This window comes from Pan paniscus, chromosome 16, assembly GCF_029289425.2.
Source record: "Pan paniscus chromosome 16, NHGRI_mPanPan1-v2.0_pri, whole genome shotgun sequence".
Taxonomy (NCBI): Eukaryota; Metazoa; Chordata; class Mammalia; order Primates; family Hominidae; genus Pan; species Pan paniscus.
In genome coordinates, this window is record NC_073265.2 from 66,318,372 (window position 1) to 66,343,668 (window position 25,297).

The following is a 25,297-nucleotide window of genomic DNA, read 5'->3' on the forward strand; positions in this document are numbered from 1 at the left end:
AAAGACGGCCAGTGCTAATGCCTTGTGTTGGCCTGGCGATCCCATAGGAGTTCAGTGAAGGTCTGACAGGGAAAGGTGCTGGCCCTACAGGGAAGCTACAGATCTGACTGCTCAGCCTAGCCAGCGCTTTCTTCTCACTCACACTCTCTGCCCACATCAGGAAGCACTCCTTGGCTACCCCAGTCTGTCACAATTGGAGCAAACACCCATAGGCCTGGGCCTATCCGCTGGCACAAAAACAAGCCAATAGACAAAGACTCGTATGGTGGTGGGGAGAACTGGCTTCAAGCCTAGGTTTGAATCTCAGCTCTACCACTTACCAGCTATGCAGCTTTAGGCAAGTTTCTTACCCACTCTGAGTTTCCTCATCTGTAAAATGGCTGTAGTGGAGAGCAAATGAGGTTAATGTGTGGGAAAGCCTGGACCAGGGCCTGGCCCAGTGGAGCAGCCAGGGGTGGTTCTCTTCCTCCTCTCTTCCTGTTAGTTGAGTCAGACACCAAGGACAGCAGGCAGAGCAGCTAAAGCCATGGCCTCCCTGGAGGAGCTCACGAGAAGGGAGGTGCACACACACAGACACACACACACCAGGCCAGGAGCTGAAGCTGGGGAGTGAGTTGGTGATTTCAGATGGCTATCATCCCAAAAGCTTCTTGGCTGAATGGGGCCCTGAAGAACAGAGAGAAAAAGAACAGGAACGATGCGGGCGCAGTGAATTTCAATGCATGTCTCCCAGGCCAGCCTGGAGAGTGGGGCTGCTCCAACATCTGGTCATCAATAAGCATGAGAGGTGGAGGACACAGACTCAGCAATTGGATTTTTCTTCTTTGGACACCAAGAAGCCACTGATGATACTGGGGTGACAGCTAGAGAGTGAGGGAGGACTGTCCCTCACTCCAGGAAGCTGGGAGGTGGAGTATGGTTGCTGGATGACAAATCGTAGTTCCCTTACTAAGGATCTGGGGCAAACAAACCCTCTCTGGCTTGTTTTCACAAGGGTAAAATGGGGATAATTCTAGAAACCACCTCACCAGATTGTGAAGATAAAATTAAGCTGTTAAGCTAGTTCATGGGAAAGCACCCCCAGGGCTGGCTTTCTAGAGACAGACTCCTTCACCCTGGAAGAGGAGCATCTCAGCTCTTCAAGGCATTCAACTTTGCCCCTCCCTGGGGGGCCTGGTGACTTTATCCCTCCACATTCTCTTTACCTGAGGCACAATTTGCCTCCCATCCCCCAACCCTGGGCAAAGATGAACCATGGGCTTGGAGTTTTTTGCTCTATTTTTGACTCCAGCTCAAGTGTGGGCTGGTGAGCATTGGGTGGTCCTGGTGGGGAAAACCCAAGTCCCTATACCCCCCCTTCCTGCATGAGAGTTACTTCTCTAGAGGACCCTGGTCCTTATAATTGCAGATTCCTCAGAAGCCCTCACAGCATTATCACTCAGCTTTCTGGTTGCTTCCATGCACCTCCCAGAGGGCAAGGGAGCCATTAGTTGGTGTGTGTGTGTGTGTGTGTGTGTGTGTGTGTGTGTGCGCACATACCTGTACAGAGGTTTATCTGGGATCTCAAGGAAGTCAGTTTGTGTCCAAAAAGCCTATTTCCTTTTAGAGGTTTGCAAATTTGAGAGAACTGGATCTTGGCAACAAATTCCCTCCTACCCCCCCACCCAGTGTGAAATCCAATTTTTAAGTTTCAGCTGTAATTGCCTTGAGCTGCTCTTAACAACAACTTGTGATCTGCCAACTGCAGTTCTTGGCTCCTATGGCACTAATGAAGTTCTTTCCCTTGTAGAAGAGAGTGCGAACTCACTTAAAAGGAAGCATAATTTGCTAGGCCTTGGAGAGGAGGCAAAGAGTTCCTGGAGCAGAAGGTACACACTTACAACCCCAGGCAATGGAGAGCTCCCCATACCAATTCACTCCGGGCAGGAAAGAAATCAAGATTCTCTGTGGCTTAGGTTGAAAGACAACACTCTGCAGGCATGGAGCTGCCAAAGGCCCCATCCAACTGTCAGTGGCCCATCACCTCTGGACAACCCAGAGTCAGACAGGATGGCATCACTGAGGACCACTAATGGAATTCTCAGGAATGAATCCCACGCTGGGTGATGTGATGGGGAAGGGGAATAGGATAATTTATCTCCAGGCTCTCCAGTTACACCAAAGGACAAAGTGATCCCACTGAAGAATAGAAACTCAGTGTTTTTTCTGGCCTTGTTCCACCTCACCTGGAGTCTGGCTTGGGCAATCCTGAACTGGTCCCACCATCCACTGGCCTGTATCCTTTCAGGGCTCCGGGTGTTTCTGGACCAAACTGGGGGTCAGGCTGCTTATTTTTGCGGCCCAGTAACGAGATGCAGATGAACTGGGAGAGAAGGGAGTTTTTATTTCTGTAACCAGTTACAGGGAGAAGGCCTTGAAGTTATTGCCAGATCAACTCAAAATTACGGTTTCCCACATCTTATATACCTTCTAAGCTATATGTCTACGTGTAAGTGTGCATTCATCTAAAGACATAAGTGACTATTTATTTATTTATTTTGAGATGGAGTCTTGTTCTGTCACCCAGGCTGCAGTGCAGTGGAGCAATCTCGGCTCACTGCAAACTCCACCTCCTGGGTTCACGCCATTCTCCTGCCCCAGCCTCCCGAGTAGCTGGGACTACGGGTGCCCACCACCAAGCCCGGCTAACTTTTTTGTGTTTTTAGTAGAGACAGGGTTTCACCGTGTTAGCCAGGATGGTCTTGATCTCCTGACCTCGTGATCCGCCCGCCTCGGCCTCCCAAAGTGCTGGGATTACAGGTGTGAGCCACCACATCCGGCCAACTTCTTTCAATCTATAACTAAGGTCTGAGTCTTGAAGACCTTCCTCTGGAGCCTCAGTAAGTTTACTTAATCTAAATGGGTCCAAGTGCTGGGGTGATTACCCTTAATCTTGTCTCCTGCTAAATCATGGAGGTATGGGGAGTTCCTTCAGACCCCCGATAAACTTGTTTAATCCTAAACAGGTCCTGTTAAGAATTCCTTCGCTATTTTGTCATGCTTCAAGGCCCAGGAAAGGTCTAGGCAAAACTCCCAGTGGAGCTTTTGTTACATTTCAGCCTTCGTATAAGGGCACTGGCCCCTTCAGCTTTTAATATTTAATTTAATCACTCAGTCAGTACTGAAACAGTTGTTATGGAGTCCTGCGTTAGTGAGACCTGGCCTGGCACACAGGGTGACCACTCAGGCCAGCAGAGCTTCACACAGCAGCCCGGTCCTGGCATGCTCTGTTTCTGTGACCTCCCAACCCCAACTGCCTACTTTTTTCTTTGCTTCCTTTCCCCCAGAAGCCAGTGTGTTGTGCTGACAACTAGAAGGGAAGTTCCCTAGGCTCTTCTCCAGCAAGCAGGCTACACAGCTGCAGCAGGCAGGGCCTGTGTCCCTGGGGATTGTCTAGTCAGGCTTGCTGTTGACCCTTCCTCCTGGGCCCAGGCAACACACAGAGAGCTTTTGGGTCCACACCAACATGGGTTCTGTTATGTTGCTCCTCAGCAACATAAACCTCAAGTCTGGCAGCCACTCTTCTGGGGTATGCCTTAAAAATAGCATCTGCAAATTCCAGAGTGCTTGCTAGTGGAGAAGAGCAGAGACACTGGGTTGGAGACAGTGTCCACTGTAAAGGGTTTGGTGCTCTAAAATCTGCTCTAAATTTAGAATCTACATGTTTGCCTTTTCATCTATTCTCCTCTCATAATGCGGCAGTCGTTGCTACCACTGCTGACTCTTCCTGCTTAAGCCAGGAGGCCTCCTCTGCGCTGCTGAAGTGTCCACACATTAGCTTGTCTGCCTTTGTGAGGCCCCTGTGTATCACTGTGTCAAAGGCATGCGAATCTTGCAGATGATGCAGTACCAGGCCCTGCCCCCGCTCGTATTACCTGAATAGCTCTGATTTCCACGGAGAGGGTCAGCCAGAGCCAGCTAACCAAGCCTCTCAACACGCAGTACAAACCCAGGAAGCCTGCAGGTGACTGCTCACCAGGGGGCGATCTCACACAGCAAACCTGCAGCCTTCTGAGGTCTGGCAAAAGCAGAATGCCTTTGCTTTCTCTTTGGGGCCTGATTTCCTCAGATTAGACAGGGAATAAAGAGAAATATAATCCATGTCAGCAGGGGATGAGGACCCAGAGTGCAGAAGGCACACAGGCTGAAAGCCATCATTTCCTGCGTTATGGACAGGGCACCTACCCTGGGGGGACAAGACATAACCATGTCTGCAACCAAACCCTCCCCAGCATGTCAGTGTGGAAGAGTCGCCAAAAGGACAAGCATTTGTCTGTTTTTTAGTGTGTATTAAAATGAATTTATTTACACAGTAACATGATGCCACGGAGTACACAGCAAAGTACCACAGCAAACCAAAGGGTGGCACCACTGCTGGCAGAGGGGACCTTTCAATGATAGATTTATACAACTTTACAATATGTAAGTAGAGGGGTGAAGCTCCGGAAAGAGCAAAAACAAGATTTTCAAATATAGAGTGTGGGCAGGGCCAGAGAGAATTAAAGAGAGATTGGAATGAGGACTGTCATGATTCAAATCACCAAGTAGAATGAAATCTTGCTTCTGTATTTGCCTCATGCCAAAATGCCCTGCATATCCTCAACAGAAAATCCCAACCCAGTGCGTTCATACATCACACTCTTTAGTTCTAACTGGTAAAGGAAGGGATAACCAAGTAGTATTTGGAGCAAGTTCCTGAAACAGTGTGGTTTAACCTTTCAAAAATGAACCCTATGTCTGGTTCAACATTCAAGTTATCATGAGTGTGGACACACACATACTATCCACACACTAATGGGCAAAGTGGGTTTTCTGTACTACAACAATATTTGTAGCAAAATATATGACTCTGTACTTCTGCTAGGTTAAAAAATGTCCGACCTCTTTTGATTCCCTGAAACTTTCTTGATTTAAAAAACAAAACAAAACCAAACCAAACCATGGGGGTGGATGGGACACGTCAAGATAAAAAGCTGGAATAAACCCAGAGACTTTCTGGAGTGGGAAACATGTAATGGGATGTTGGGAATGCAGGCCCTTGCAGCCCACCTAGGTGGGGAAAGCTTCTAGCAGTGGGTGATGCAAAAATCTATTCTAATTTTAAACAGTTGCAGGGAGGGGGTGTTTAACGGCTGTATAGCACCTTGTACATTGTGGGCACTTACAGATATTAAATGATGGTGATGACGAATGGTACACAACTCTGTAGGAAGGTTTATAAAAACAATTACAATTTGTTAAGAAATTTCCCAAGAGTTCTTTAAACAAACCTATTTAAACTACCATATCTCTTTAAAAAAATCTTCCGCTCTCAGTATTATATGATGTTCTCAAGCTGAGGTTTGGGCAATAGCCACAGTCATGTCAAGGGGACATGGAAGAGACCCTTCTCCTTAAATACTGAGGAACTTTGTATCTGCCAGGGCTTTCTTCATCTTCATCATCATCATCTTCTAATATACAAAATGGACTTTTTAAAAAGGTGCTTTTCTGAGGATGGATTTATCAGCTAAATGCCTTGACATGGAATGTATGTGAACTCCCCTCCCACAGCATCTGTCACAGCTCACCCTCATCATCTTAGAAGCATCAGGATAAAAAGGCTTGATTTCTTTGGTATAATCTCTCCCAGGATCTTGCACCGCAACTCTTCTGGCTTCCCTTATGGCACCGTTTTTGGTCCATGGAATCCCCACTTTCGGCACTGCTGTAAGCACGGACAGCTGGACTTCAGTGCGCACTTCAGCAAGAGCAGCACTTGGATTTGTCTCGGCACAGCACTTCGGGCCTTTGAGAATATGAGCTTCGATGACATAAAGCTAATAACTTGGTTTTGTGGGCAGCCATCCTGTTCACTCATTAGGCTGGAGCAGAATTTTCAATCCTTATCAACTAGTGAGGAGAATGAAAAACATGCCAGGGTTGGCCCAGCAAGTCCAGTTTGTCTCACCCCTCTCCAAGAATGTTCATACTATATTTACACATCTAGAATCATTTGAAATATAGTGTAGTATCCTAAATCCATCTCTATTTCTGTGACTAGCCTGTACTTTTTCAGATCACTGCTGGTAAAATCTAGAAGAAATCCTAATTGCAGTCAAATCTAGCGAAAACCCTAATTCCAGCAAAACCAAATGTCAGGTTACTTCCCAGAACCAAAGTATTCATAACTCAAAATTGAGACACTTAGTAGGACCCAAAGATCTTTCCTGGAAACTTTTTTTTGAGACGAAGTTGCTCAATCTCCCAGGCTGGAGTGCGATGGCGTGATCTTGGCTCACTGCAACCTTTGCCTCCTGGGTTCAAGCGATTCTCTTGCCTCAGCCTCCCGAGTAGCTTAGATTACAGGTGCCTGCCATCATGCCCGGCTAATTTTTGTTATTTTTAGTAGAGATGGAGTTTCACCATGTTGGCCAGGCTGGTCTCAAACTCCTGACCTCAGGTGATCTGCCCACCTCGCCCTCCTAAAGTGTTGGGATTACAGGCGTGAGCCACTGCGCCTGGCCTGGGAACTTTATACTACTAGAAACTTTTAAGATATAATTTTTAGTAGTTTTACTCCCAGAAATGTCATTAATATTTCTAGAGCTTTAGATCTCTTGGCTTAGACTTTCCCATGTTTACAAACTTATTCTGAGTTTGGAAGCAAAACTGACCCCCACTTAATCTGATAATGGGAGGCTACTCCAACTGTTAAAATCCTAACCAATATGTTTTACTTCTAGCTCCTCAACAGCAGCAGGGTAGGTAGGATGAGTGCTTGTGCCCTCACCTCAACCCATACCTCACCCAGTTCATCTTCTGAGGGTAAATCTTGAAACTCATTGCCATATTCCTGGCTTCCAGTTCTAGCTCAGCCTAGGGGTTGGTGATTCTTACGTTGTTGTTCCACAGGTTACAGTGACTCTTTTTCTCATCCTGCTGTTATTCTTCATGAATTGGCTTCTAGGAAACCCAGTAGTGTACATATACCAAAAGGGCTCACCTCAGCCAGCACAGGAGGCTTCTTGAAGTTCTAGTCCTCTTTATGAAACATCCACTGAATTGCTTCCAAGACTAGGTTACCACTCTAACAAGGCACTCTGCTATACATTCAGTCTTGCTCTTGGCTACTTTAGCCACTGTTGTGTTTCTCTAGCACCCAAGTGTCACAGAGATTGTTCATGCTCATGTGGCTTAAGGAAAAGTTCCAATAGGAGCTTAATTGTTCAAACTCTCAATATAAATGGAAAACTCTACAGTATAGACTTCAATAGAAAACAATTTCCAATCAATATTGAAGGCAATAACTTCCTGTTACTTGAGAAAATGTAAAGTGCTATACTAGTCACAATTCAAACATTATATATATATATATATATATAAATGTGTGTGTATGTGTCTACAGAGGGTAGGATTTCTTTCCAGTTGATGAACAAATTCAAAGGTCCTACCACAATTAAAATGAAAAATATTTGTGATAATGTTAAACTGACTGAATTTCATTTTTTTTGGAAAAATATTCTGAAGACCAACTCATGTAGTACTTTTTGCCTAGAAATATAGTTTCTTTCTCTATTCTGCTCTAACCTGTAACACCCCCTTCCCTCTCTATCTCACATTCTTTGGCCATCACCCAGAGAAAAATTAATCTAGCCACCTGTCTCTGGGAAGCCTGAGGCTTTTCTCTGGCTAGTTTGCATTCATCTTTTGCCCTTAACAAATCTGAATATAAAAACAGTACTAAAAACATCTGATATGAAGAGGTGCTCGGTTTACCAGTGCTGTAAGATAATGGTAGTGGAGGTGTCCATGCTTATTATACCATAGAGTTAAAGTGAAGACTGGATCCAAATCATAACAGAAAAACAGAAAGAAAAAAAAAAGATAAGTAGAGACATAACAAATAGAGGGACCAGGAAACATTCGGCATTAAATATGTAACCTCATTAAATAGTCAACATTCAAATTTACATGGGCAAGGCACCACGAACATGACATTGAGAAGGTATATCTCAATATGCAAGACAATGCAAGATGGGAGGTGGGGGAGGTTAAGGGAATGTACTGGCTGACATGGTCAGTGGTCTGTGTGCTGCCCTTCAGTGCATAATCAGGCAAGGAGTTATGTGCACATGTTCTATGCTAAGATGAACCAAACACCAACCTTCAAGGCAAGGCGCGGCCATGCCACAAGACACCAAGAGCAGACTGCTGGCCTGCAGCAGCATGCCCACTCCATGGCCATTCCTAGGAGCAGAGCCCTGCACTCTGGCTAGAGGAGGCAAGACTCTTTGTGGGCTAACCAGCCTTCTTTCCTGTGAGTCCTATATTGCTGGCCAGGGGATAAGGGACATTCTCCAAATAGAGCCTCACATATTACAATCACTTAAAAAAGTAATAAGAGCACAATAAAATACATTATTTTCCTTTCCTGATCCTCTTTGATATACATGAATCACATGAAAAGCTGTTAAAAATGTTAAAAGTTTAGAAATTTCCAAGGCCACTAATGTGCTATGTAAGTAATACTGCACAGTCAGTCTTGGCTTTAAGGAAACTCTGCACTGGTAGATGAGGGGCCTCAGGGCTCACTCACTCACTAGGCACAGAGAACATGTCTGTCAACCCCGCCACAGGTTGCTTCTCTAGAGGCCTGGCCTCTACTTCCAGCATGCGTGTGCACGCACACATGGGCACACAAGTGTACACACACATTGTTCGAGTGACTCTTGGGATTTCAAGGTCAAAGTAAACACATACTCACAGTTTTGAATAAAACAAGCACAGGTGAACATGTGTATACATACACACACACACACACACACACACACACACACACAACCCCAGTGGAAGGAACGCTCATCTCTTAGCGCAAATATGTGCCAAGGGAAGAAGGGGGAAGGTTTCTGTAGACTCGCTTCAGGTGAAGTTGCAATATAAACACTATAATATACAGCTAAAAAAAAATACATACAAAAATTGCACATATATCCATAGAAGGGGAGCACAGGCTGCACACATGGTGAACAGCTCTCAATCACCCACCTCAGCAATCAGAATTCCTGTGAGCTGTCCTCCAGAGCCATTTTACAGAGAGTCAGAAGGAGCAATGAGCCACTTAAACACTGGGAGGCAGTCTCTCTAGAAGAGGTCAACATTCTGAGGAGGTCAGCAGTCTCATCAGTGGCCTTCTTCCTCTCCCCTGCCTACGGCCATCCCAACAGCCCACCTCACTGTGCCCTCTAAAGGAGATCTTAGAGCTCCACTGACAGCTATTTCATTCAGGGCAATTGTTTACAGCATTTGGTAAACTAGTTAACACTGGCTACTGATAGAAGGGAGCTGGCCAATTACTGCTCGGGGAAAACTGCAAATGCTGACAGTTCTGACAGTAATCAAAGGGTACTTTAAACTCTGTTTCCTGATGGCCCCTAGAGAATTGCACATGCAAGAAAATCATCTCCTCATGCCCTGCCAGCTATTTATAAGCTCTGAACTGCACTCCACCCTGCTGAGGCATTGGTGACACCACCTTGGGTCAGCTCTGTAATGGGCCACAAGTGGCTGATAAATCCAAACTTCACTGGCAAGTGGGGACAGAGTGGAGAATCAGGCAGTGGCAGCAGAGGGGAGACTATTAGGGCTGTCCTCCATGCAGTGCACATACTTACAGATAATGGCAATGAAAATGGGTCTATGACCCAAGGATGGGATCTCTCCTTTTCTTTCTACTCTCTCCTGGAACAAAAGATATAGTCCCTGGTAACCAAAACTGGGCTGATGCTAAGGATGGCAGTTCTGCCTAGTAAGTCAGTTGTTGACACCTTAAAGGAAGAGTCTGTTGTCAGAGTCTACTGGGTCATGGTAGAGACTGGTTAAGTCTGTCTACTCTTAGTGAGAATAAATACTTGGTGCTAAAAAGATAGGTGATATCCAGAATTATGGAGGAAATGGACACAGCTCACTGGCTCACTGAGTTCATACCAAAGAAGCTGTCCCTTCAAGAATATGGATTTTCATTTTTACCTGCATTTATGGGACTCTTAGGATAGAAGGTGTTTCAAGGGAAGGCAACCGCAAGTTTGTGCAGCTGAATTTCTGTAAAGTTAAGACAGACTCAGCTTCTCATTCAATCTGGGGCAGTGGATAACCTTTCTGAATGGACCCACTTGTTCATGGACAGGGATAGAGGTTTGTCTTTCTTCTTTCCTTGAATCTGGAGTGAGCACTAGGGAGGGGAAGTGCATGGGTGACATGAAGAAGGTGAAGATGTAGTAAAAGCATCATCCAGGTACACATTAACGGTGCTGCAGAATTTTCACAATACAACTGAGGGAGTCTGTAGTGGCAAAAGCCAAATACTGAGCACAAAGCCAGTCCTCAAGGCTGATTCCACCTTCCCTGTCCAGGGACTTCTCAGCAAACTTGATCATGAGCAGTGTTCGCTTGATGTCTAGCCAGTTTTGGAGCAGGGTGTTCCTCTGTACTAGGCTAGGGCAGGCGGTGAAAGTCTGGAAGAGATCTTCGCGGGGGCCCCAGAGCAGACACTGGAGGATGCCTTTGGCGTCTGAAATGAGGATCCGCTCAGAGGGGTTGGGATTCAGGAGGCAGCTGGCCAGCTGCTGCAGACCCCGGGAGTAGGGGGAGCGGAATGGGATGCGAGGCAGGTCTGCTCGTGTGTATTCCCTCTCCTTCAGCTCTGGGTTCTCATCAAAGGGGTTGGGTAGGTGCAGCATCTCATAGATGAGGATGCCTGTCTGGAACTCGTCACACTTTTTATACTGGGTAGCTGTTATGATCTCTGGGGCAAGGCGAGACTGGTCCCGGAGGATCTCGGGGTCCACCAGATGGCTCTTCTGCTTGGCCTGAGAGAAGTTGCTCACTATAAGCCTAGTGGGATAAGATGAGGTGGGGCTGGGCTCTGCAGGCCCAAAGCCTTGAGCAGTCCCCCCAGGCTGGTAGTGGGCAAGTAGCAGGTTCTCTAGGCGTAGATCGCAGTGAGTGACATGGTAGGGTTTGAGGTGCTCAAGACCAGAGCATAGCTGTAAGAGCAGCAGACACACCTGCCTCTCATACAAATCAGGGCTTTTCCCATGCTGGGCCAGAGAGTCTCGCACAAAATCAGCCACAGTAAGACATGGAACCTCCCTGGTGATGACCACAACATGGCTCCTCTGCTTCTTGCTCATGACTCCCTGATTCTCTTTCTGGGATGATGCTGCTTCAGAACAGGGCTTTGGGTTTTTCCCATCCATTTCTCCTCTGGCGTCTTCTTCAGTCTCTTCCATGTCATCCTCATCCTTTTCAGGGTCATCTGGATCCTCCCAGGGAAGCAGACGGTTAGGGACTTCAGCAAGGAAATGACCACAGTCCTGCTGAATGTTAAAATGGACAGCCAGACTCTGCCGGACAGCCAAGCTGTGATAATACTGCTGAGATTCTTTAGCTTTGCTCTTACAGATCTGAAAGATAATAAAACAATTCAAAACTCACACTCTCATAACCAGGTTTACGATGTATCAGGGAAGATTAACTGGAAGGTGACTGGTTAGGGACAAACGATCATATAGTAAAGTTGTTAGCAAGGCTTGCCCCATGTTAAGTGACAATAATAATGGTGGTAACCATTTCTCATGGTTGTCTACATGCCAGGCTGTGGTGAGCACTTTATGTGTACCATTTTTAGTCCTCACATTAACCTTTCAAAGTAGATTGAGGATCTAAGAATTTAAAAAAGAAAAAAAGCCCAGGGTTATGTGTGCAAACCTAAGTTTGTTTAATGCCAAAGCCTGCTCTTTCCACTATAACCTTGCACCTCATCAGAACAACAACAATGAAATAATTTTTCACTTACTTCTGTAGAGGTTTGTAGCCCAGAATGATACAGCAGGCCAATGGACTCAAAATGGAGACCAAAATACCTTATTTCATCACCCATTGCCCTTTGTGTCAACATCTCACAGCTTAGGAGAGTGATATAACATTGGCCAGGTAAACTGTGGGTTTTCCTAACTTTTCAATGAATGTCATTGTGATGGTCACAACACTGGCACTCATGGTTCACTGGTAGGGTTGAGAGAGTCATTGGTCTGACCTAGTCAGAACAAAGCCAACATTTCAATGGTGGTTTTCTGAGTTTTATGCTTTCTCTTAACAGGCCTCATTTAATACCCACTATTGAGGCAATAAAACCTTTCATAAAGAACTTTACTAAGTGGTTATGGATCAAGGAAGAATTTTTTGATCAAAAAAAGTTAGCCAAGAGTTCTACATACTGTGATGATTTTATTTCTACTCTTAAGGGGTTATCAAAGCAAAAAGTAAGTAAAACCACCCCCAAATGGGTTATTCTCATGCTATAGAGAGGCTGACCGTGGAAGACTGAGTCTCTAATACTAGTTCATGGATCATAATAGTCTGGTCTGGAGTCTGCTCCACAGCCCTGTTAACTGAGGGTCATTCTCTGCTCTCCCTCCTCAGCAGGGGCACACTGACACGTTACAAATATCAAAGGCTCCCAGGAACATGTACTCTCTGTAGTGTTTACACTGCGTGTTTATTACAATAATACAGAAAAGCAAAACTTAAAAAAGCAATTTCTAGTCATTTTTATTTAAAAAGAAAAATGTATACATTCTTAGGAAGATTCAGATAGGACCCAGTTCTGAGAAGCAGCACATTCTGATTTCCATTCAAATAGATTAAAAAAAAAAAAAAAAAGATCAAAGGCAAGGGAGTCTCAGCGGAGAAAAGCATCTCTCTCTCTCTTTCTCTTATTCTTTAGTTTATCATATTTATTACAGTTAAAGAAGCCTGATATCAGTGATCAGTGCCATGGAAATCAATCTATCTATCTATCTATCTATCTATCATCTATCTATCTATCTATACCTGAGCACAAGTTCCTTCAAGTCTTCTACTACCTATTTAATTCAGTTTGAGGATATACTAAGTATTTCTTTTTTAAGCAAACTTCTGGTCTTGAACAGACATCCCCAGCCTGAGTTCAAGTTCAAACATATATCTTTCAGAAAATATTATCTCTGGAAAGCTCTCGAAGTCTTAGTATATGCAGTATAATATATAATCCTATATGCTCATCAATCATAACATTTGTTATTTTTGTAACTGCACTGTTGGCAATATTTCACATTTAAGTGTTACCAGGTATTTAAAAATTCTATACTAGTCATTGTTTAGTTGTATAGGAGTTGGATCCAGCACATGGCACCATTATCCCCATTGCCAGTTAAATTTGCTCAATATTATATTGTCTTCTGGAATGAAAGCTCAAGGGTCTCAACTCTTCATACCACTAAATTTGGCTGAATCAGATTGGATGGTTAAACTCTAGCTGTTACATTATAAAAAAGGACACTCTCCAAGGGCTTGGGAGGCCTGGGATTTAGCTTTGCTACTAGCTGTATAACCTTGGGCATTTCACTAATTTCTCTGGGTCTCAGTCTCCCTATTAAAGGAGACAATATGAAGAACACTGAAATCTACTTCACAGGGCAGTTGTTAGGATTAATTGGGATCAAGTATATAGCGTACATCTGTAAACTACAAAGTTGTACAAATGCAACACTGATAATGACTAAAGCAGTTAACAACTTGCAAATGTCAAACTAATGCAATCTTAGAGAATCCTAATTTTTTGAAACAATGAGCAAAACAGAAAAATAGATCTTTATTTTGAGTCCCGACAGCCACCTGCCACAGCAGTGAGGCTCTCTGACCACAAATTTGATAGAGGACAGACAAAAAGAAACTGCTAACATTCAATACCTCCAAGCCAGGGTCAGCCCTGACAAACAAGTTAACACCAGCAGTATGTTAGAATCCAAGACAGGGCAACCTAAAGCTATGAGAGAGAATTATTTGGCCAAGTCTAGTTTTTAACTATGTCAAGTCAGGCTGGAAAAAAAAATTGTGACCTTGTAGTTTAATATTAGAAGCAGAGAAGGTATTCTAATTGTGACTCGTATTTTAATTGTGATATTCTAATTATATCTAGACATTCACACAGACATAAACATTTTTATGAGGTCCTCCAGAGCTTTGTGAGTAGACAAGAGTGTGGATACTACAATAAGAATTTATGTTTAGCTTCACAGATCTACTTGAGATAAAGGATCAAAGTGATTTATGAAGAAGAAATGATAAATTGTTTCACGATTTTGGATGCTCTAAAGGAAAATGGTCTCCCTAGATAGCTAACCTGAGTGGGCAGCACTTCCTTATCTCTTCATTTTATAATACATAGACAGGTTGAAGAATAATGAGTCACTCTAGCTTTAAGAGCAAAGGCAAAAGGGAGAAGACTAGAGTGTAAAAGAGGAGGGAAAAAGAGTGATTTTACTTGGTTCATAACCCTGAAAACAGTTACAACCCAAACACAGACCAATGGAGATTTCCATAATAGGATTTTGCTTGATGGGTATCTCATAAATCTTTATTATGGAGCCTGCAATGATGTTAATTTAGGTAGGAGTATTATATTATTCTAGGTACCACATTGTAGCCATTTTTCAAATATTAATAACTCCTTTAGTTAAAAAAAAAAAACTCAAAATGACCTGACTTCAGATAACAAATTTCTAGTTCAAAAGTTATTTCAGAAAACAAACCAATTTTTCAGAACAAATGGATAGGGTTCTTCCTGTCAAATTTTTTCCTTCTGCCCTTACCCAGTATTTTCTCTACCAGGGATTAAAGTAACTTCTTCTTGGCTCTCATTATCTTTCTTGAAAAGAATTCACATTCCTTCTTTATAAAGAGTAGCTGGCATCTCAAGAGTAGCAGGAGGAATCTCAAGAAAGATTCTACTTGTTCATGCCAGCTACTCTTTAATCTATAAATGATTACTTCAGGACTCCTCCTAGGACCCCCAAAATTTAAAAATAGGAATAAAAATAAACTAGAACTGGAATGGTCCCACATCTTCAATAAACATTCCCTTTTCTAATAGGGGAAAAATCACCTCATATTTGCCTTGGCTATGTTTGGGGAAATCTACTTAAAATGCTGTGAATTTGGCAGATTCTGTGCTGTCTATATTTTCTGAAAGGCAAGAAAAAATGCTATGAGAGCCTGAGCCACAGTGACACTAGAGGGAGCTGCAATATCAATATCCAGGAGTCATTTACTTATAAACTGTGCAGCAGGAGAACAAAACCAGGCTGCTGAAGGTTGAATCTTCTTGTAAAATACACCATAGGGCCTCTTTCTGGATAAGTTTTTGCTTCTATGATGCTGGCAATACCAAATGCATGCCAAGGGAACTCCTCGTGTGAAGAGCACAGACAGGAAGAGAAGCCCATCCTGGGCACAGTGACCCTCGCCCACTTGCCAGCTCACAGAAAATGCCCGCTTGAGCTATTCTCCAAAGGAGTCAGAGGAACATCAAAAGGGACAGCCAGTCAGCTAGTATATACATATGCACCAACATGAATAATCTACAGTTGCAAAAACAGGGGCTTGAAGGGAAACTGGGTGCTTGTCTGGGTTAATAAAGATCAGTGAGGACAGAGAAGGGAAAAATATTAATTCATTATCAATTGATCATTCAAACAAGTATCTCATGGCTCCTGAGCACTTCCCATCTGTAAGACACAGCATCCTGAAGCATTCTGACCAGATTCCTAAATACAGGGGGTGGGGACCCTTTAACCACTGATAAATCATCTGTTGGAAAACTGGGGTAGAGGGGAAACAACATATTGTCTTCCAGAATCATAGCCAAATTACCCTCTCCTGAGACCTTCTCAGACTCGGGTCAAAGAACCCAACATTTACAATTTTAGCAGGGAAACAGAGCTTGAAAATGGTTCATCATGCACAACCTGAAAAGTTTAATTCCAAACATACATTTCAGTTCAGGGGCTCATTTTCCATGTTGCTCATGACAACTGCCCTGCATACCTTTGAGGCAAATTTGTCATTAAAAAGCATTTATGTTTGTAGTAACTTCAACCTAGACAGCTAACTTCTAAAAAGTAGACCATCAGGGGCTTTGACTGTAAAGTCCCATTAAAAATAGCTGGGGAGAAGATAGTGCTGTCTAACACTACTGAACCTTTCAGAATGATCACAAAGCCTGGGACCTGTGAGAGGACATACCTCTTGATGCTCTCTCAACAACAGATACTCTGTTTAAGGCAACTAAGTCAGAGGGATAGGGGGAAAGGTGGACCTGTGCAAAACTGGATGATATGACTATGGAATTAATCTGTCGTTGAATGGCATGGTGTTACCCATTCTTCTTCATTGACCCTTTTTCCCAAAGGTTCTGTGAAGTGCTGGTGTTTGGAGTGCCTGCTCTCCATCCTAGTTTTTCATTGACAAACTCTCTTCAGCAAGCTTGCTCATAGCTTCAACCATGTCATATACACTACTGACTTCCGTGTCTACATTTGTAACGCACCCTTGTCTTTGGGCTTTAGGCTCATCTATACAATGACCTACTTGATTTCTTCCCATATATGTCCTAACCCATAGATTACTTAAACTCAACATAACCAAACCTGAACTCTTCGTCCCACCAAACTCACTGCTTTCCCAGTACTCCCTCTCTTGATGAATGGCTTTGTTACCTGGATGAGAAACCAAATTCACTTTGGATTTCTCCTGCATCTTCACTCCCTATGGCGAATTATCAACTCTCATTGACTTTTCTTCTAAATAACTTTCAAATTATCCTCTTTTCTCCATCTCTATTGCTACCTTCATCACTTGCCTGGACAACCACAAAAGCTTTCCAACTGGTCTGCCTGCCTCTAATGTGATCCCCTCAAATACATCTTCCACATGGCTACAGAGCCATTAAAAAACAACAGCTGGTATTTCCTCCTTATTTAAATTTCCTAGCGGCTCTGCTTTATCCTCATAGGAGAAAGTCCTGGCCTTGCCTCCCTTTCCAGTCCTACTTCCCACCTGTGTTCCATTTGCTCTTACTATATTGAGCTATCTGCAGCCGGCCACCCACTCTACCCTCCAGGTGTTCTCTCAGTTTGGGGCTCCTTGTCACCCCTCATCTGCCTGAGGGATTCCTACTTCTTTTAAAGCCCTTCTCAGGCATTACTTTTATCAGAGAGAGGAAGTGCTAAATACCCTAAACCCCCTTTCTGTGTTACTTCTATATCTTGTACATATCTCTATTATTGCAGTTATCACATTTTTTATCTTTAAAAAATTTTTGTTTTTTATAATTTTTTTCAATTTTATTTTAGATTCAGGGGGTACATGTGCAGGTTTGTTACCCGGGTATATCTCATGATGCTGAGGTTTGAGGTACAACTGATCCCATCACCCAGGTACTGAACACAGTACCCAACAGTTTTTCAACCCTTGTCCCCTTTCCTCCCTCCTCCGACATTTTTTTGTCTATCTTACAAGCAGATACTTGTATCTTTAGGGCCTAGCACAGAGCAAGACACGTAGTACTTGCTCCATATGTCTGTAAAAGATTCTGAGAAAAGGCAGCATCTGATCCAGTGCTGCCATAGGGCTTATTTACTCGGAACAGGTAGAATATATGAACAGCTTTTATGAAACAGATAAAAGTTGGCAAGGTGATGGGGTGGGGGCAACGGCAGATAAATCTGAATAATAAACACTCATGAATGACCTGACTACACAAATGAGTGAAATCTGATCAGTGAGGGCTGTCTGTTGAGTCCAGGCTGCCCTGGGGGCTTGCTGATTTTGTACTGCACAAAACTATACAAAACAACATGGCTCTCTGTCATTCGATTCAATTTTCTCTCCTTTGCCCCAAAGAAAGCAATAATTACAAAATATAAGATTCTTCAAAAATATTCTACATTAGCTCTGATTTTTCCATTATGGGCCCAGTATGCCTTCAGCCTACTTCCACTTTATCAGCAGGGAATCTCATTTCCATCTCACTCTATGCATTCTATAGTGCCTCAGTGAACCTTAAGTGAGATGGATGCTATAGGGAATGAATTGTGGAGGGACAAAAATGAGAAACATTAACAATCACACACATTACACCATCTGTGCCATTTTGTCATATCACACAAAAGTACAACTTCAAATGGGATTGAGCGTAGAATGAAACCCTGCAACTTCTAAATTGATATCCAGTATTTGGTATAACCCCACTCTAAGAATACAGGCTGATCAGTGATTGACCTCAATTCCTTGATCTGCCTAGGAGGAGTATTGCTATACTTGCTGCTACAGAGCTAAGACCCACACACACTCAATGCTGTTACAACTATATTCAAAATAGATTAAGTGTTTAATATATAAAACGCTGTGTGGGCCCAAAGTACTCAGGACTCCATGTTGTAGGAATCTGCTATGAGAACTGTTGGGTAGGCCAGATAATTTACAGCTTGAACTGCTGCAAAAATGTTCACATGCCTAAGAAAGTGATTTTGGATCCTAGAAGAGAAATTCAAGAAGGTAACTATGTAAGATTTCACCATTTTATTTGTGACTTGTACTCACCAAAGCTTTTCACTCTCCCACTCAGCATGTGTATCCAATGAAAATAACTTGTGTTCCTGAGCCAGTAATTTAGGCTGACAGAATGATGCCCAGGATGTTCACACTAGAGAAACTGAGGCACAGAGTAGTCCAATAACCAGCTCAGGGCCCACATTAGGAATTCAATTAACTTGAATTCCAACTTGTGATTCTCAACTATATCCTCTCACCTCATTAATTAAAGCCATGCTCCCTTTTCCCACCAGACAACTCATTTTGATTCCAGGTTTACACAAACATCCAAAACCTCTCCTTTCTTAATCAATTCCCAGTTGAGACTCAGGTGCTTCTGTATGCACTGAGCCTGAAACAAAATGGACACCAAACTAGGATGGCCATGAGTATGTGTAGTTGGCTGCTGATCAATCACTTTCTGTAAAGTTTCAATGTTAAAAATATTTATTTTGAATCATGAAAGTGGAAGTGGTTTCCCCTCTAGTTTTTTTCCTCACCACTAAGCCAGTAATTAATTGCCTGTATATATAGTCTGAACTAGTTGTAAATTCCTACCAATCATAGTTGTTCCTGTAATGCTTTTTCATTTAGTATCTTGTTTTGTCAGCATCCACCCAAATGAGATAAACGGAGACTCTGGAGTCAAAAATGCAGTAAAAGATGTTGGTCTCCACAGTTCACCTCTACATTATTACAAGCTTTTAACAAGATTCTGGCATAGCCGGAAGAAAGGAAGCAGCCCCACTTTTGTAACAGGGAAGTGTACATCTTTACTGAGTTTTGTGTGCTCTATCCTTGAGGACAAAGACTGGGACTACTTTAAAGATACCTACTATCCCAATTCTGGAACTGTTGGAAAATAACTAAAAAATTTATACTTTTTGCTTATGTGAAATTTTTAGCATCCTCTTCAAAGTAACTGCATCCAAATTTCCTCTGTGGTCTCGCATGGTAGTACTTTTTATAAAATGATCTCATAAGTGCAATGAAAAAACAATATCTCAGTGATACTAAGCCATAATTTTGCCAACTGTCCATCCTGATTCTAAGCAAAAGGCTGTCATTTTTCCATCAAGAAACAACACTGAGACACAGCAAGGTCAGTTTACTGCTTCAGGCATGAAATAATAGGAGAGGTTCTACCTAGGAGTCAGGAGGTAGCCTGCCACGAAGCTGGTGTCCCCATGCAGAAGTGATTGTTCCTCTCTGGCCTTAGTTTCCCACTGTGTAGAATGGTGAAGGCCCTTCTAAAATTGGCTTTAGTCTACTATGAGGATATGAGGGATTAGTCTACTATGGATTTAGATATGAGGATTTAGTCTACTATGAGGATATGAGGATTATGTACTTGGTCAGTGCTTACCCAGATTCTTTGAAAGGGAAAAAGCAAGGTAGATTTTTATTTAGAGAACAGGGAAGATAAGTTCAGGCTTAAGTTTATGTTAAGTTTTACTTTGCGAGCAGGAATATTTAAGTTAACGGCAGAAGGCCAGCCAATATATAGCCCACAGAGACAGACAATGCAATCTGGGTGGTGGCTCACCAAATGGGGAAGAGAGGATAAAAGAAGATATGGATGAAATGGAAAATGGGAGTTGAAAATTAAATATTGTTTGGAAATCAATTTGGCTCTTCTTTCACCAAAACATTTATTTAAAAAGTAGGCTGTGCTCACTGCCTCCACAGCTTCCTCTTCCTATTCGCTCTTTAACTCACTGTGTCTGGCATTCACCCCAATTATTACCAACACTGCATTTTCTTGAGGCTTACAAGACATTAAATTCTTGCCTTCTTCTGAGTCTTCATTCTGCACAAGCCCTCTGCAACCTTGGACTCTCTGGCCTGTAGGGCCCTGCCTTTTGCTACAGATTTTCCAATTGCTCCTGCTTTGGGTCACTTAGATGTGTGGGCCTTTTCCCACTTAGCAGACTCTTCCACTACAATCTCATGTAGTCCCACAGTTTCAACTAAATCAAGTCTATGACCACATTTCTAGGCTTGAGCTCTCTTCTGAGTACCAAACCCATATTTTTACCTGGATCCTGGGGTTCTTTCAACTTGGCTGCCCTATGGGCATAACCCATTGAGATCTCATCTTTCTGGCTTTTCTGATTCATATTTCAACTAATGGCATCACCATTCTCTTGGAGGTTGTTCTACCTTGAAATTTTAGCATCACTGCCCTAATCCCATACTCACCAGACATGGTCTACTGCCTTCCTCAGCTCTTTAGCCATCTGCCCCTTCTTTTCCTTTGCCTTACATCAGGTCTCATTTTACCTGGACTACTGCAATAGCATAATGACTGGCTTCCTTGCTGCCAGTCCTTCTGACCTCTCTTACCATAGTTGTCATCCAAAATCTTATGTTATTTCTGTTTAAAAATACTTAGTGGCTTCCCACAAAACACAAAATAAAGTCTAACCTCTTAAGCTCATCACTCAAATCTCTAAATTTATTCTCTAATCTCTCCGTAGCCTAATTTTCCATTATTCTCTCAATGTACTGCATTTACCACAAAGAATAGCAAAGTGGATACAAAAGGCCCTTTCTTATTGGCCCCAAGATAAGTGTTAATAACTTATTTCATTCATTAATCTTCATTTATCTTTACATCTCTGCATACCACTCTGAACTTTCATTATAATCTGTTTTAAGAGCTATTATTTATGCCTTTGTCTTTCTTACTGGAATATAAGCTTCTTGAGGGCAAGGCCTTTGTTTCATTCATATGTATTTCTGTAAACTACAACAAATATCACAATGTTTTATACAGTAAACATTTTTTGAAGGGTCAAGAAATATTTATTGAATGCCAGCTATGTACATGATATTATAATAGATGCTAAGGATATAAGAATTAATAAGCCATGGTCCCCGCCATGGAAAAGGTCAGGTATAATAGTGGGGAGAGGGGAGAGGAAGCATGTTTTTGTTTAATTATACAACTGTCTCATGATAATGCAATGATTAAGAAATCCAGTAGGTATAGTGTGCAACATGTGCTCAGAAAATTAAAGAAGAAAATTCAGAGCTGGATTCTTTAAGAATACATAGGAGCTTTCTAAGTATGTGAAAAGGAAGGAATAACCAACTTTTACTAAATGCTTAACTTTGTGCCAAATGATGCTCTCAGCACTGTATGTGTGTGTGTGTGTGTGTGTGTGTGTATATCACTACATACATATTAACTTCTGTGATTTTTTACAATGGTTTTAAGAAGACCTGAAGTATTTTTTCCATTTTACAGATAAAGACACTGGATATAGAAAAGGCAAGTAATGGCAAAGGTAACAGCTAATATGTAGCTAAAGCACAGATTTAAACCCAGGTCTGTCTGACTTAAAAGCCTAAATTCTTAGCCACTTTGTTAACAGTCCTCACATTTTGTACATAGGCACCACTTGGGGTACTTGCTACAAATGCAGTTTCCAAGGCCTTACTGCCAGCCATTCTGATTCTGTAGGAAATGACATTTTTAATGAGGATCCCTCAGGTGATTCTGAAATAGGTCACAGCAGATCACAATGCAGAAGTTCTTTATTGTATTATATTGCCTCCCAGGAGAAGAGCAGTCCAGAGAGAGGAACCAGAGTGTGCAAAAGCCGAGTAGCATTAAACAGGTGCTGGTTATAATTGGTACTAGAGGATGGGACTACAGAGATGAATAACTAAGGATACCTGTTTTTAATAAGCTTAGTGTTAAATGATCCAAAATCTGATTCTTGTTTTTTTAATTGAAAAGACATTAGGACATCATTTTTTAACTAATCAAAATAACTGTTACCACCTTGACATAGGAATTATTTGAGTATTACCATTTTGTAGGTCAATTTTCTTAAAGTTATGATCATGTTATTGGTATTCTGCTACTTTCATGTGACATTTAAAAAATGTTTTTCATAATTTTACATAGTCTTCATAATTACTGCTTTTAGCAGCTACGAACATTCCATTGGACTTATGTGCCATAATTTATTATATTGGTTCCTTAATGTAAGGTACTTAGTTTGTTTCCAATTTTTGGAAATATTTAAATTCTTGAAGCTGTCTGTAGCTTTCTCTCATAATTTTAAGGAAAAACAAAGATGTTTACATCTCTGAAGTAAAGAGAAAGAATACCTAAGTGCAGAACCTATCTAATATGCTCAAGCCAAAGCCTAATGTTAAGAAAGAATAATAGTGAGTGATCTATAAGATGTTGAGCAGCAATTTTCCATTATTGTTAATAACAATAATGCATTATTTTATATGTACTTTACAGTTTATAAAACTGTTTCACTACATAAACACATGTACTATAACAATCATCTGAGGTAAGTAGGGCAGTTAATATACACTGATGTGAAAACCAAGAGAGGCGCATGACTTGCATAAAAATACACAGTGATATCTTCAGAACTTGGACCCAGGTCAGCTGACTCCAAAGCTCTTTATTCAGTGCTGTGATGCCTTTTCATTTAAGACCAATACAAATAATAAAGCTAATCATGTTGAATGAAGATTAGAATAAATATGAAAGAGGAAAACCTTCAAATCCAGGAAAAGTCCTGAGTTAAAACCACTTACTTTATAACAAAGACAAACATGACACCTGCTATGGACAGAATTGTCTCTCTCCCCAACCTCTTCATATGTTGAAGCCCTAGCCCACAATGTTACTGCATTTTGGAGACAGGGCTAACAAGGAGGTAATTAATTAAAAGAGATCATAAGAGTGGGGCCATGATGTGACAGGATTAGTGTCCTTCTAAGAACAGACACTGGGGCGTGCTTGCACATGCTTCTAGTGTTCTCTCTTGCGCTCTCTCTCTCTCCCTGTCATGTAAGGGCACAGTGAGAAGGAGGCTATCTGTAAGCCAGGAAGAGAGCCCTCACTAGAAGCCAAATCAGCTAGAACCTTGATCTTGGGTCTTCCAGCCTCCATAACTGTGAGAAAATAAATTTATCCTTTTCAGTCTATGGTATTTTGTTATGGCAGCCTGAGCAGAATGAGATTTTGATAATGAGAAGTGGTGTGCTGTTGTAAAAATACTTTAAAAGGTAGAAGCAGCTTTGGAATTGGGTAGAGGCTAGAAGAGTTTTGAGATGCATGTGAGGAAAAGCCCAGATAACCATGAACAGACAGTTGCTAGAAATATGGATGCTAGGGGCGATTCTGATGAGGTTTCTGATAGTAACAACGAACATTATTAGAAACTGGAGGAAAGGGAATCCTTGTCATAAAGTGGCAAAGAACTTAGCAGGACTGTGTTTTGTAGAAGACAAAACTTGCAAGAGATGAAATTGAGATTTCTAAGCAAAGTGAAGGAGTGGCTTGGTTCCTCCTGACTGCTTATAGTAAATGTGAAAGGAGAGAGACGAACTGAAAAAGGAATTGTTGAGCAAAAAGAAACCAGAACGTGAAGACTTGGAAAATTTGCAGTCTATCCATACTGTGAAAACGGTGAGGCCAGGCGTGGTGGCTCATGCCTGTAATCCCAGTACTTTGGGAGGCTGAGGCGGGTGGATTATCTGAGGTCAGGAGATTAAGACCAGCCTGGCCAACATGGTGAAACCCTATCTCTACTAAAAATACAAAAAGCAGTTGGTGTGGTGATGGATGCCTGTAATACCAGCTACTTGGGGGGCTAAGGCAGGAGAATCACTTGAACCCGGGAGGTGGAGGCTGCAGTGAACCGAGATCGTGTCACTGCACTCCAGCCTGGGTGACAGAGTGAGACTCCATCTCAAAAAAAAAAAAAAAAAAAAAGGGAAAGCTTGTTCTAAGAGAATACCAAGGGTGTGGCTAAACAACTATTTGATAAAGAGAAGATGGATATGACTTATGGACTTAGCCAGCCATCTCAGCACAAGTCAGGGATAATAATGGGATTATACCAGCAAAGACATTGCCAATTTGAATTAAAAGGGACAAAGTGGGACAAAATAAAGGAAGGCTACTGAACTTGGATTCTACAGGACTAGCCCAGAGAGCTATTTGGCTGCAAACATGTACTGTTCTTCAAGGAAAGGGAAGAATGATCCTGAAAGTGATATAGAAACATCAGGGCTGCTTTTCCCACCAAAGGACCAGTAGGCAAGGCTGTTCCATCCTCAGTTTCAAAGGGTGAAGCTGCCTCTTGAGATCTGGTAGGCTAGGATAACCATGACCAGTGCCTCAGTATTGCGCCACTATGCAGAGCCATGGTGGTGATGGTGCCACCCCAGTGGGCTTGCAGGGGAGAGTATCAAACCAAAGAGGATTATTCTTGGGCCGAAGATTTAATAAAACTTGACTTGCCAGGTTTTGGAATTGCTCAGGATTTATCACTCCTTCCTTCCTTCTGATTTCTTTCTCTTGGAATGGGAATGTCTATCCTATGCCTGTTCACAGTTGTATTTTGTAAGCATGTAACTTGTGGTTTCACAGGTTCACAACTGGAGAGCCTCAGGACAAATCATACCTTGAATCTCACCCATATCTGATTTAGATGATATTTAGATGAGACTTTGGACTTTAGACTTTAGAGTTGATGCTGTCATAAATAAGACTTTTGGAGCTGTTGGAATGTGTTTTGCATGCTATAAGGACAGATATTCTGAGGCAGGATGGGTTAGAGGTAGAGTGCTATGGGCTAAATTATGTGTTCCCCACCACCAACTCATATGTTGAATCCTTAACCCCCAATGTGAGACAGTACCTACAAAGAGGTAATTAAGGCTAAATGAGGTCATAAGGATAGGGCCCTGATACAATAGAACTGGTGTCCTTATAAGAGATACCAGTGCATAGCCTCTCCCTTGCACTCTCTTCCTTCCT

General features: G+C 42.3%; 1 protein-coding gene across 50 annotated transcripts in view; it reads right to left on the reverse strand.

Annotated features, from left to right (window-relative positions):
* Positions 1-4,315: 4,315 nt before the first annotated feature.
* The window catches only part of PEAK1 (pseudopodium enriched atypical kinase 1), a 309,581-nt gene continuing 288,599 nt past the window's right edge, over positions 4,316-25,297 (reverse strand). For all 50 annotated transcript variants that reach the window (XM_055098433.2, XM_063596837.1, XM_055098405.2 and 47 more), the window contains one exon: positions 4,316-11,483. In XM_055098433.2, coding sequence (XP_054954408.1) covers positions 10,320-11,483 — 1,164 coding nt within the window. In that variant the 3' untranslated portion in view covers positions 4,316-10,319. The remainder of the gene's footprint in view (positions 11,484-25,297) is intronic.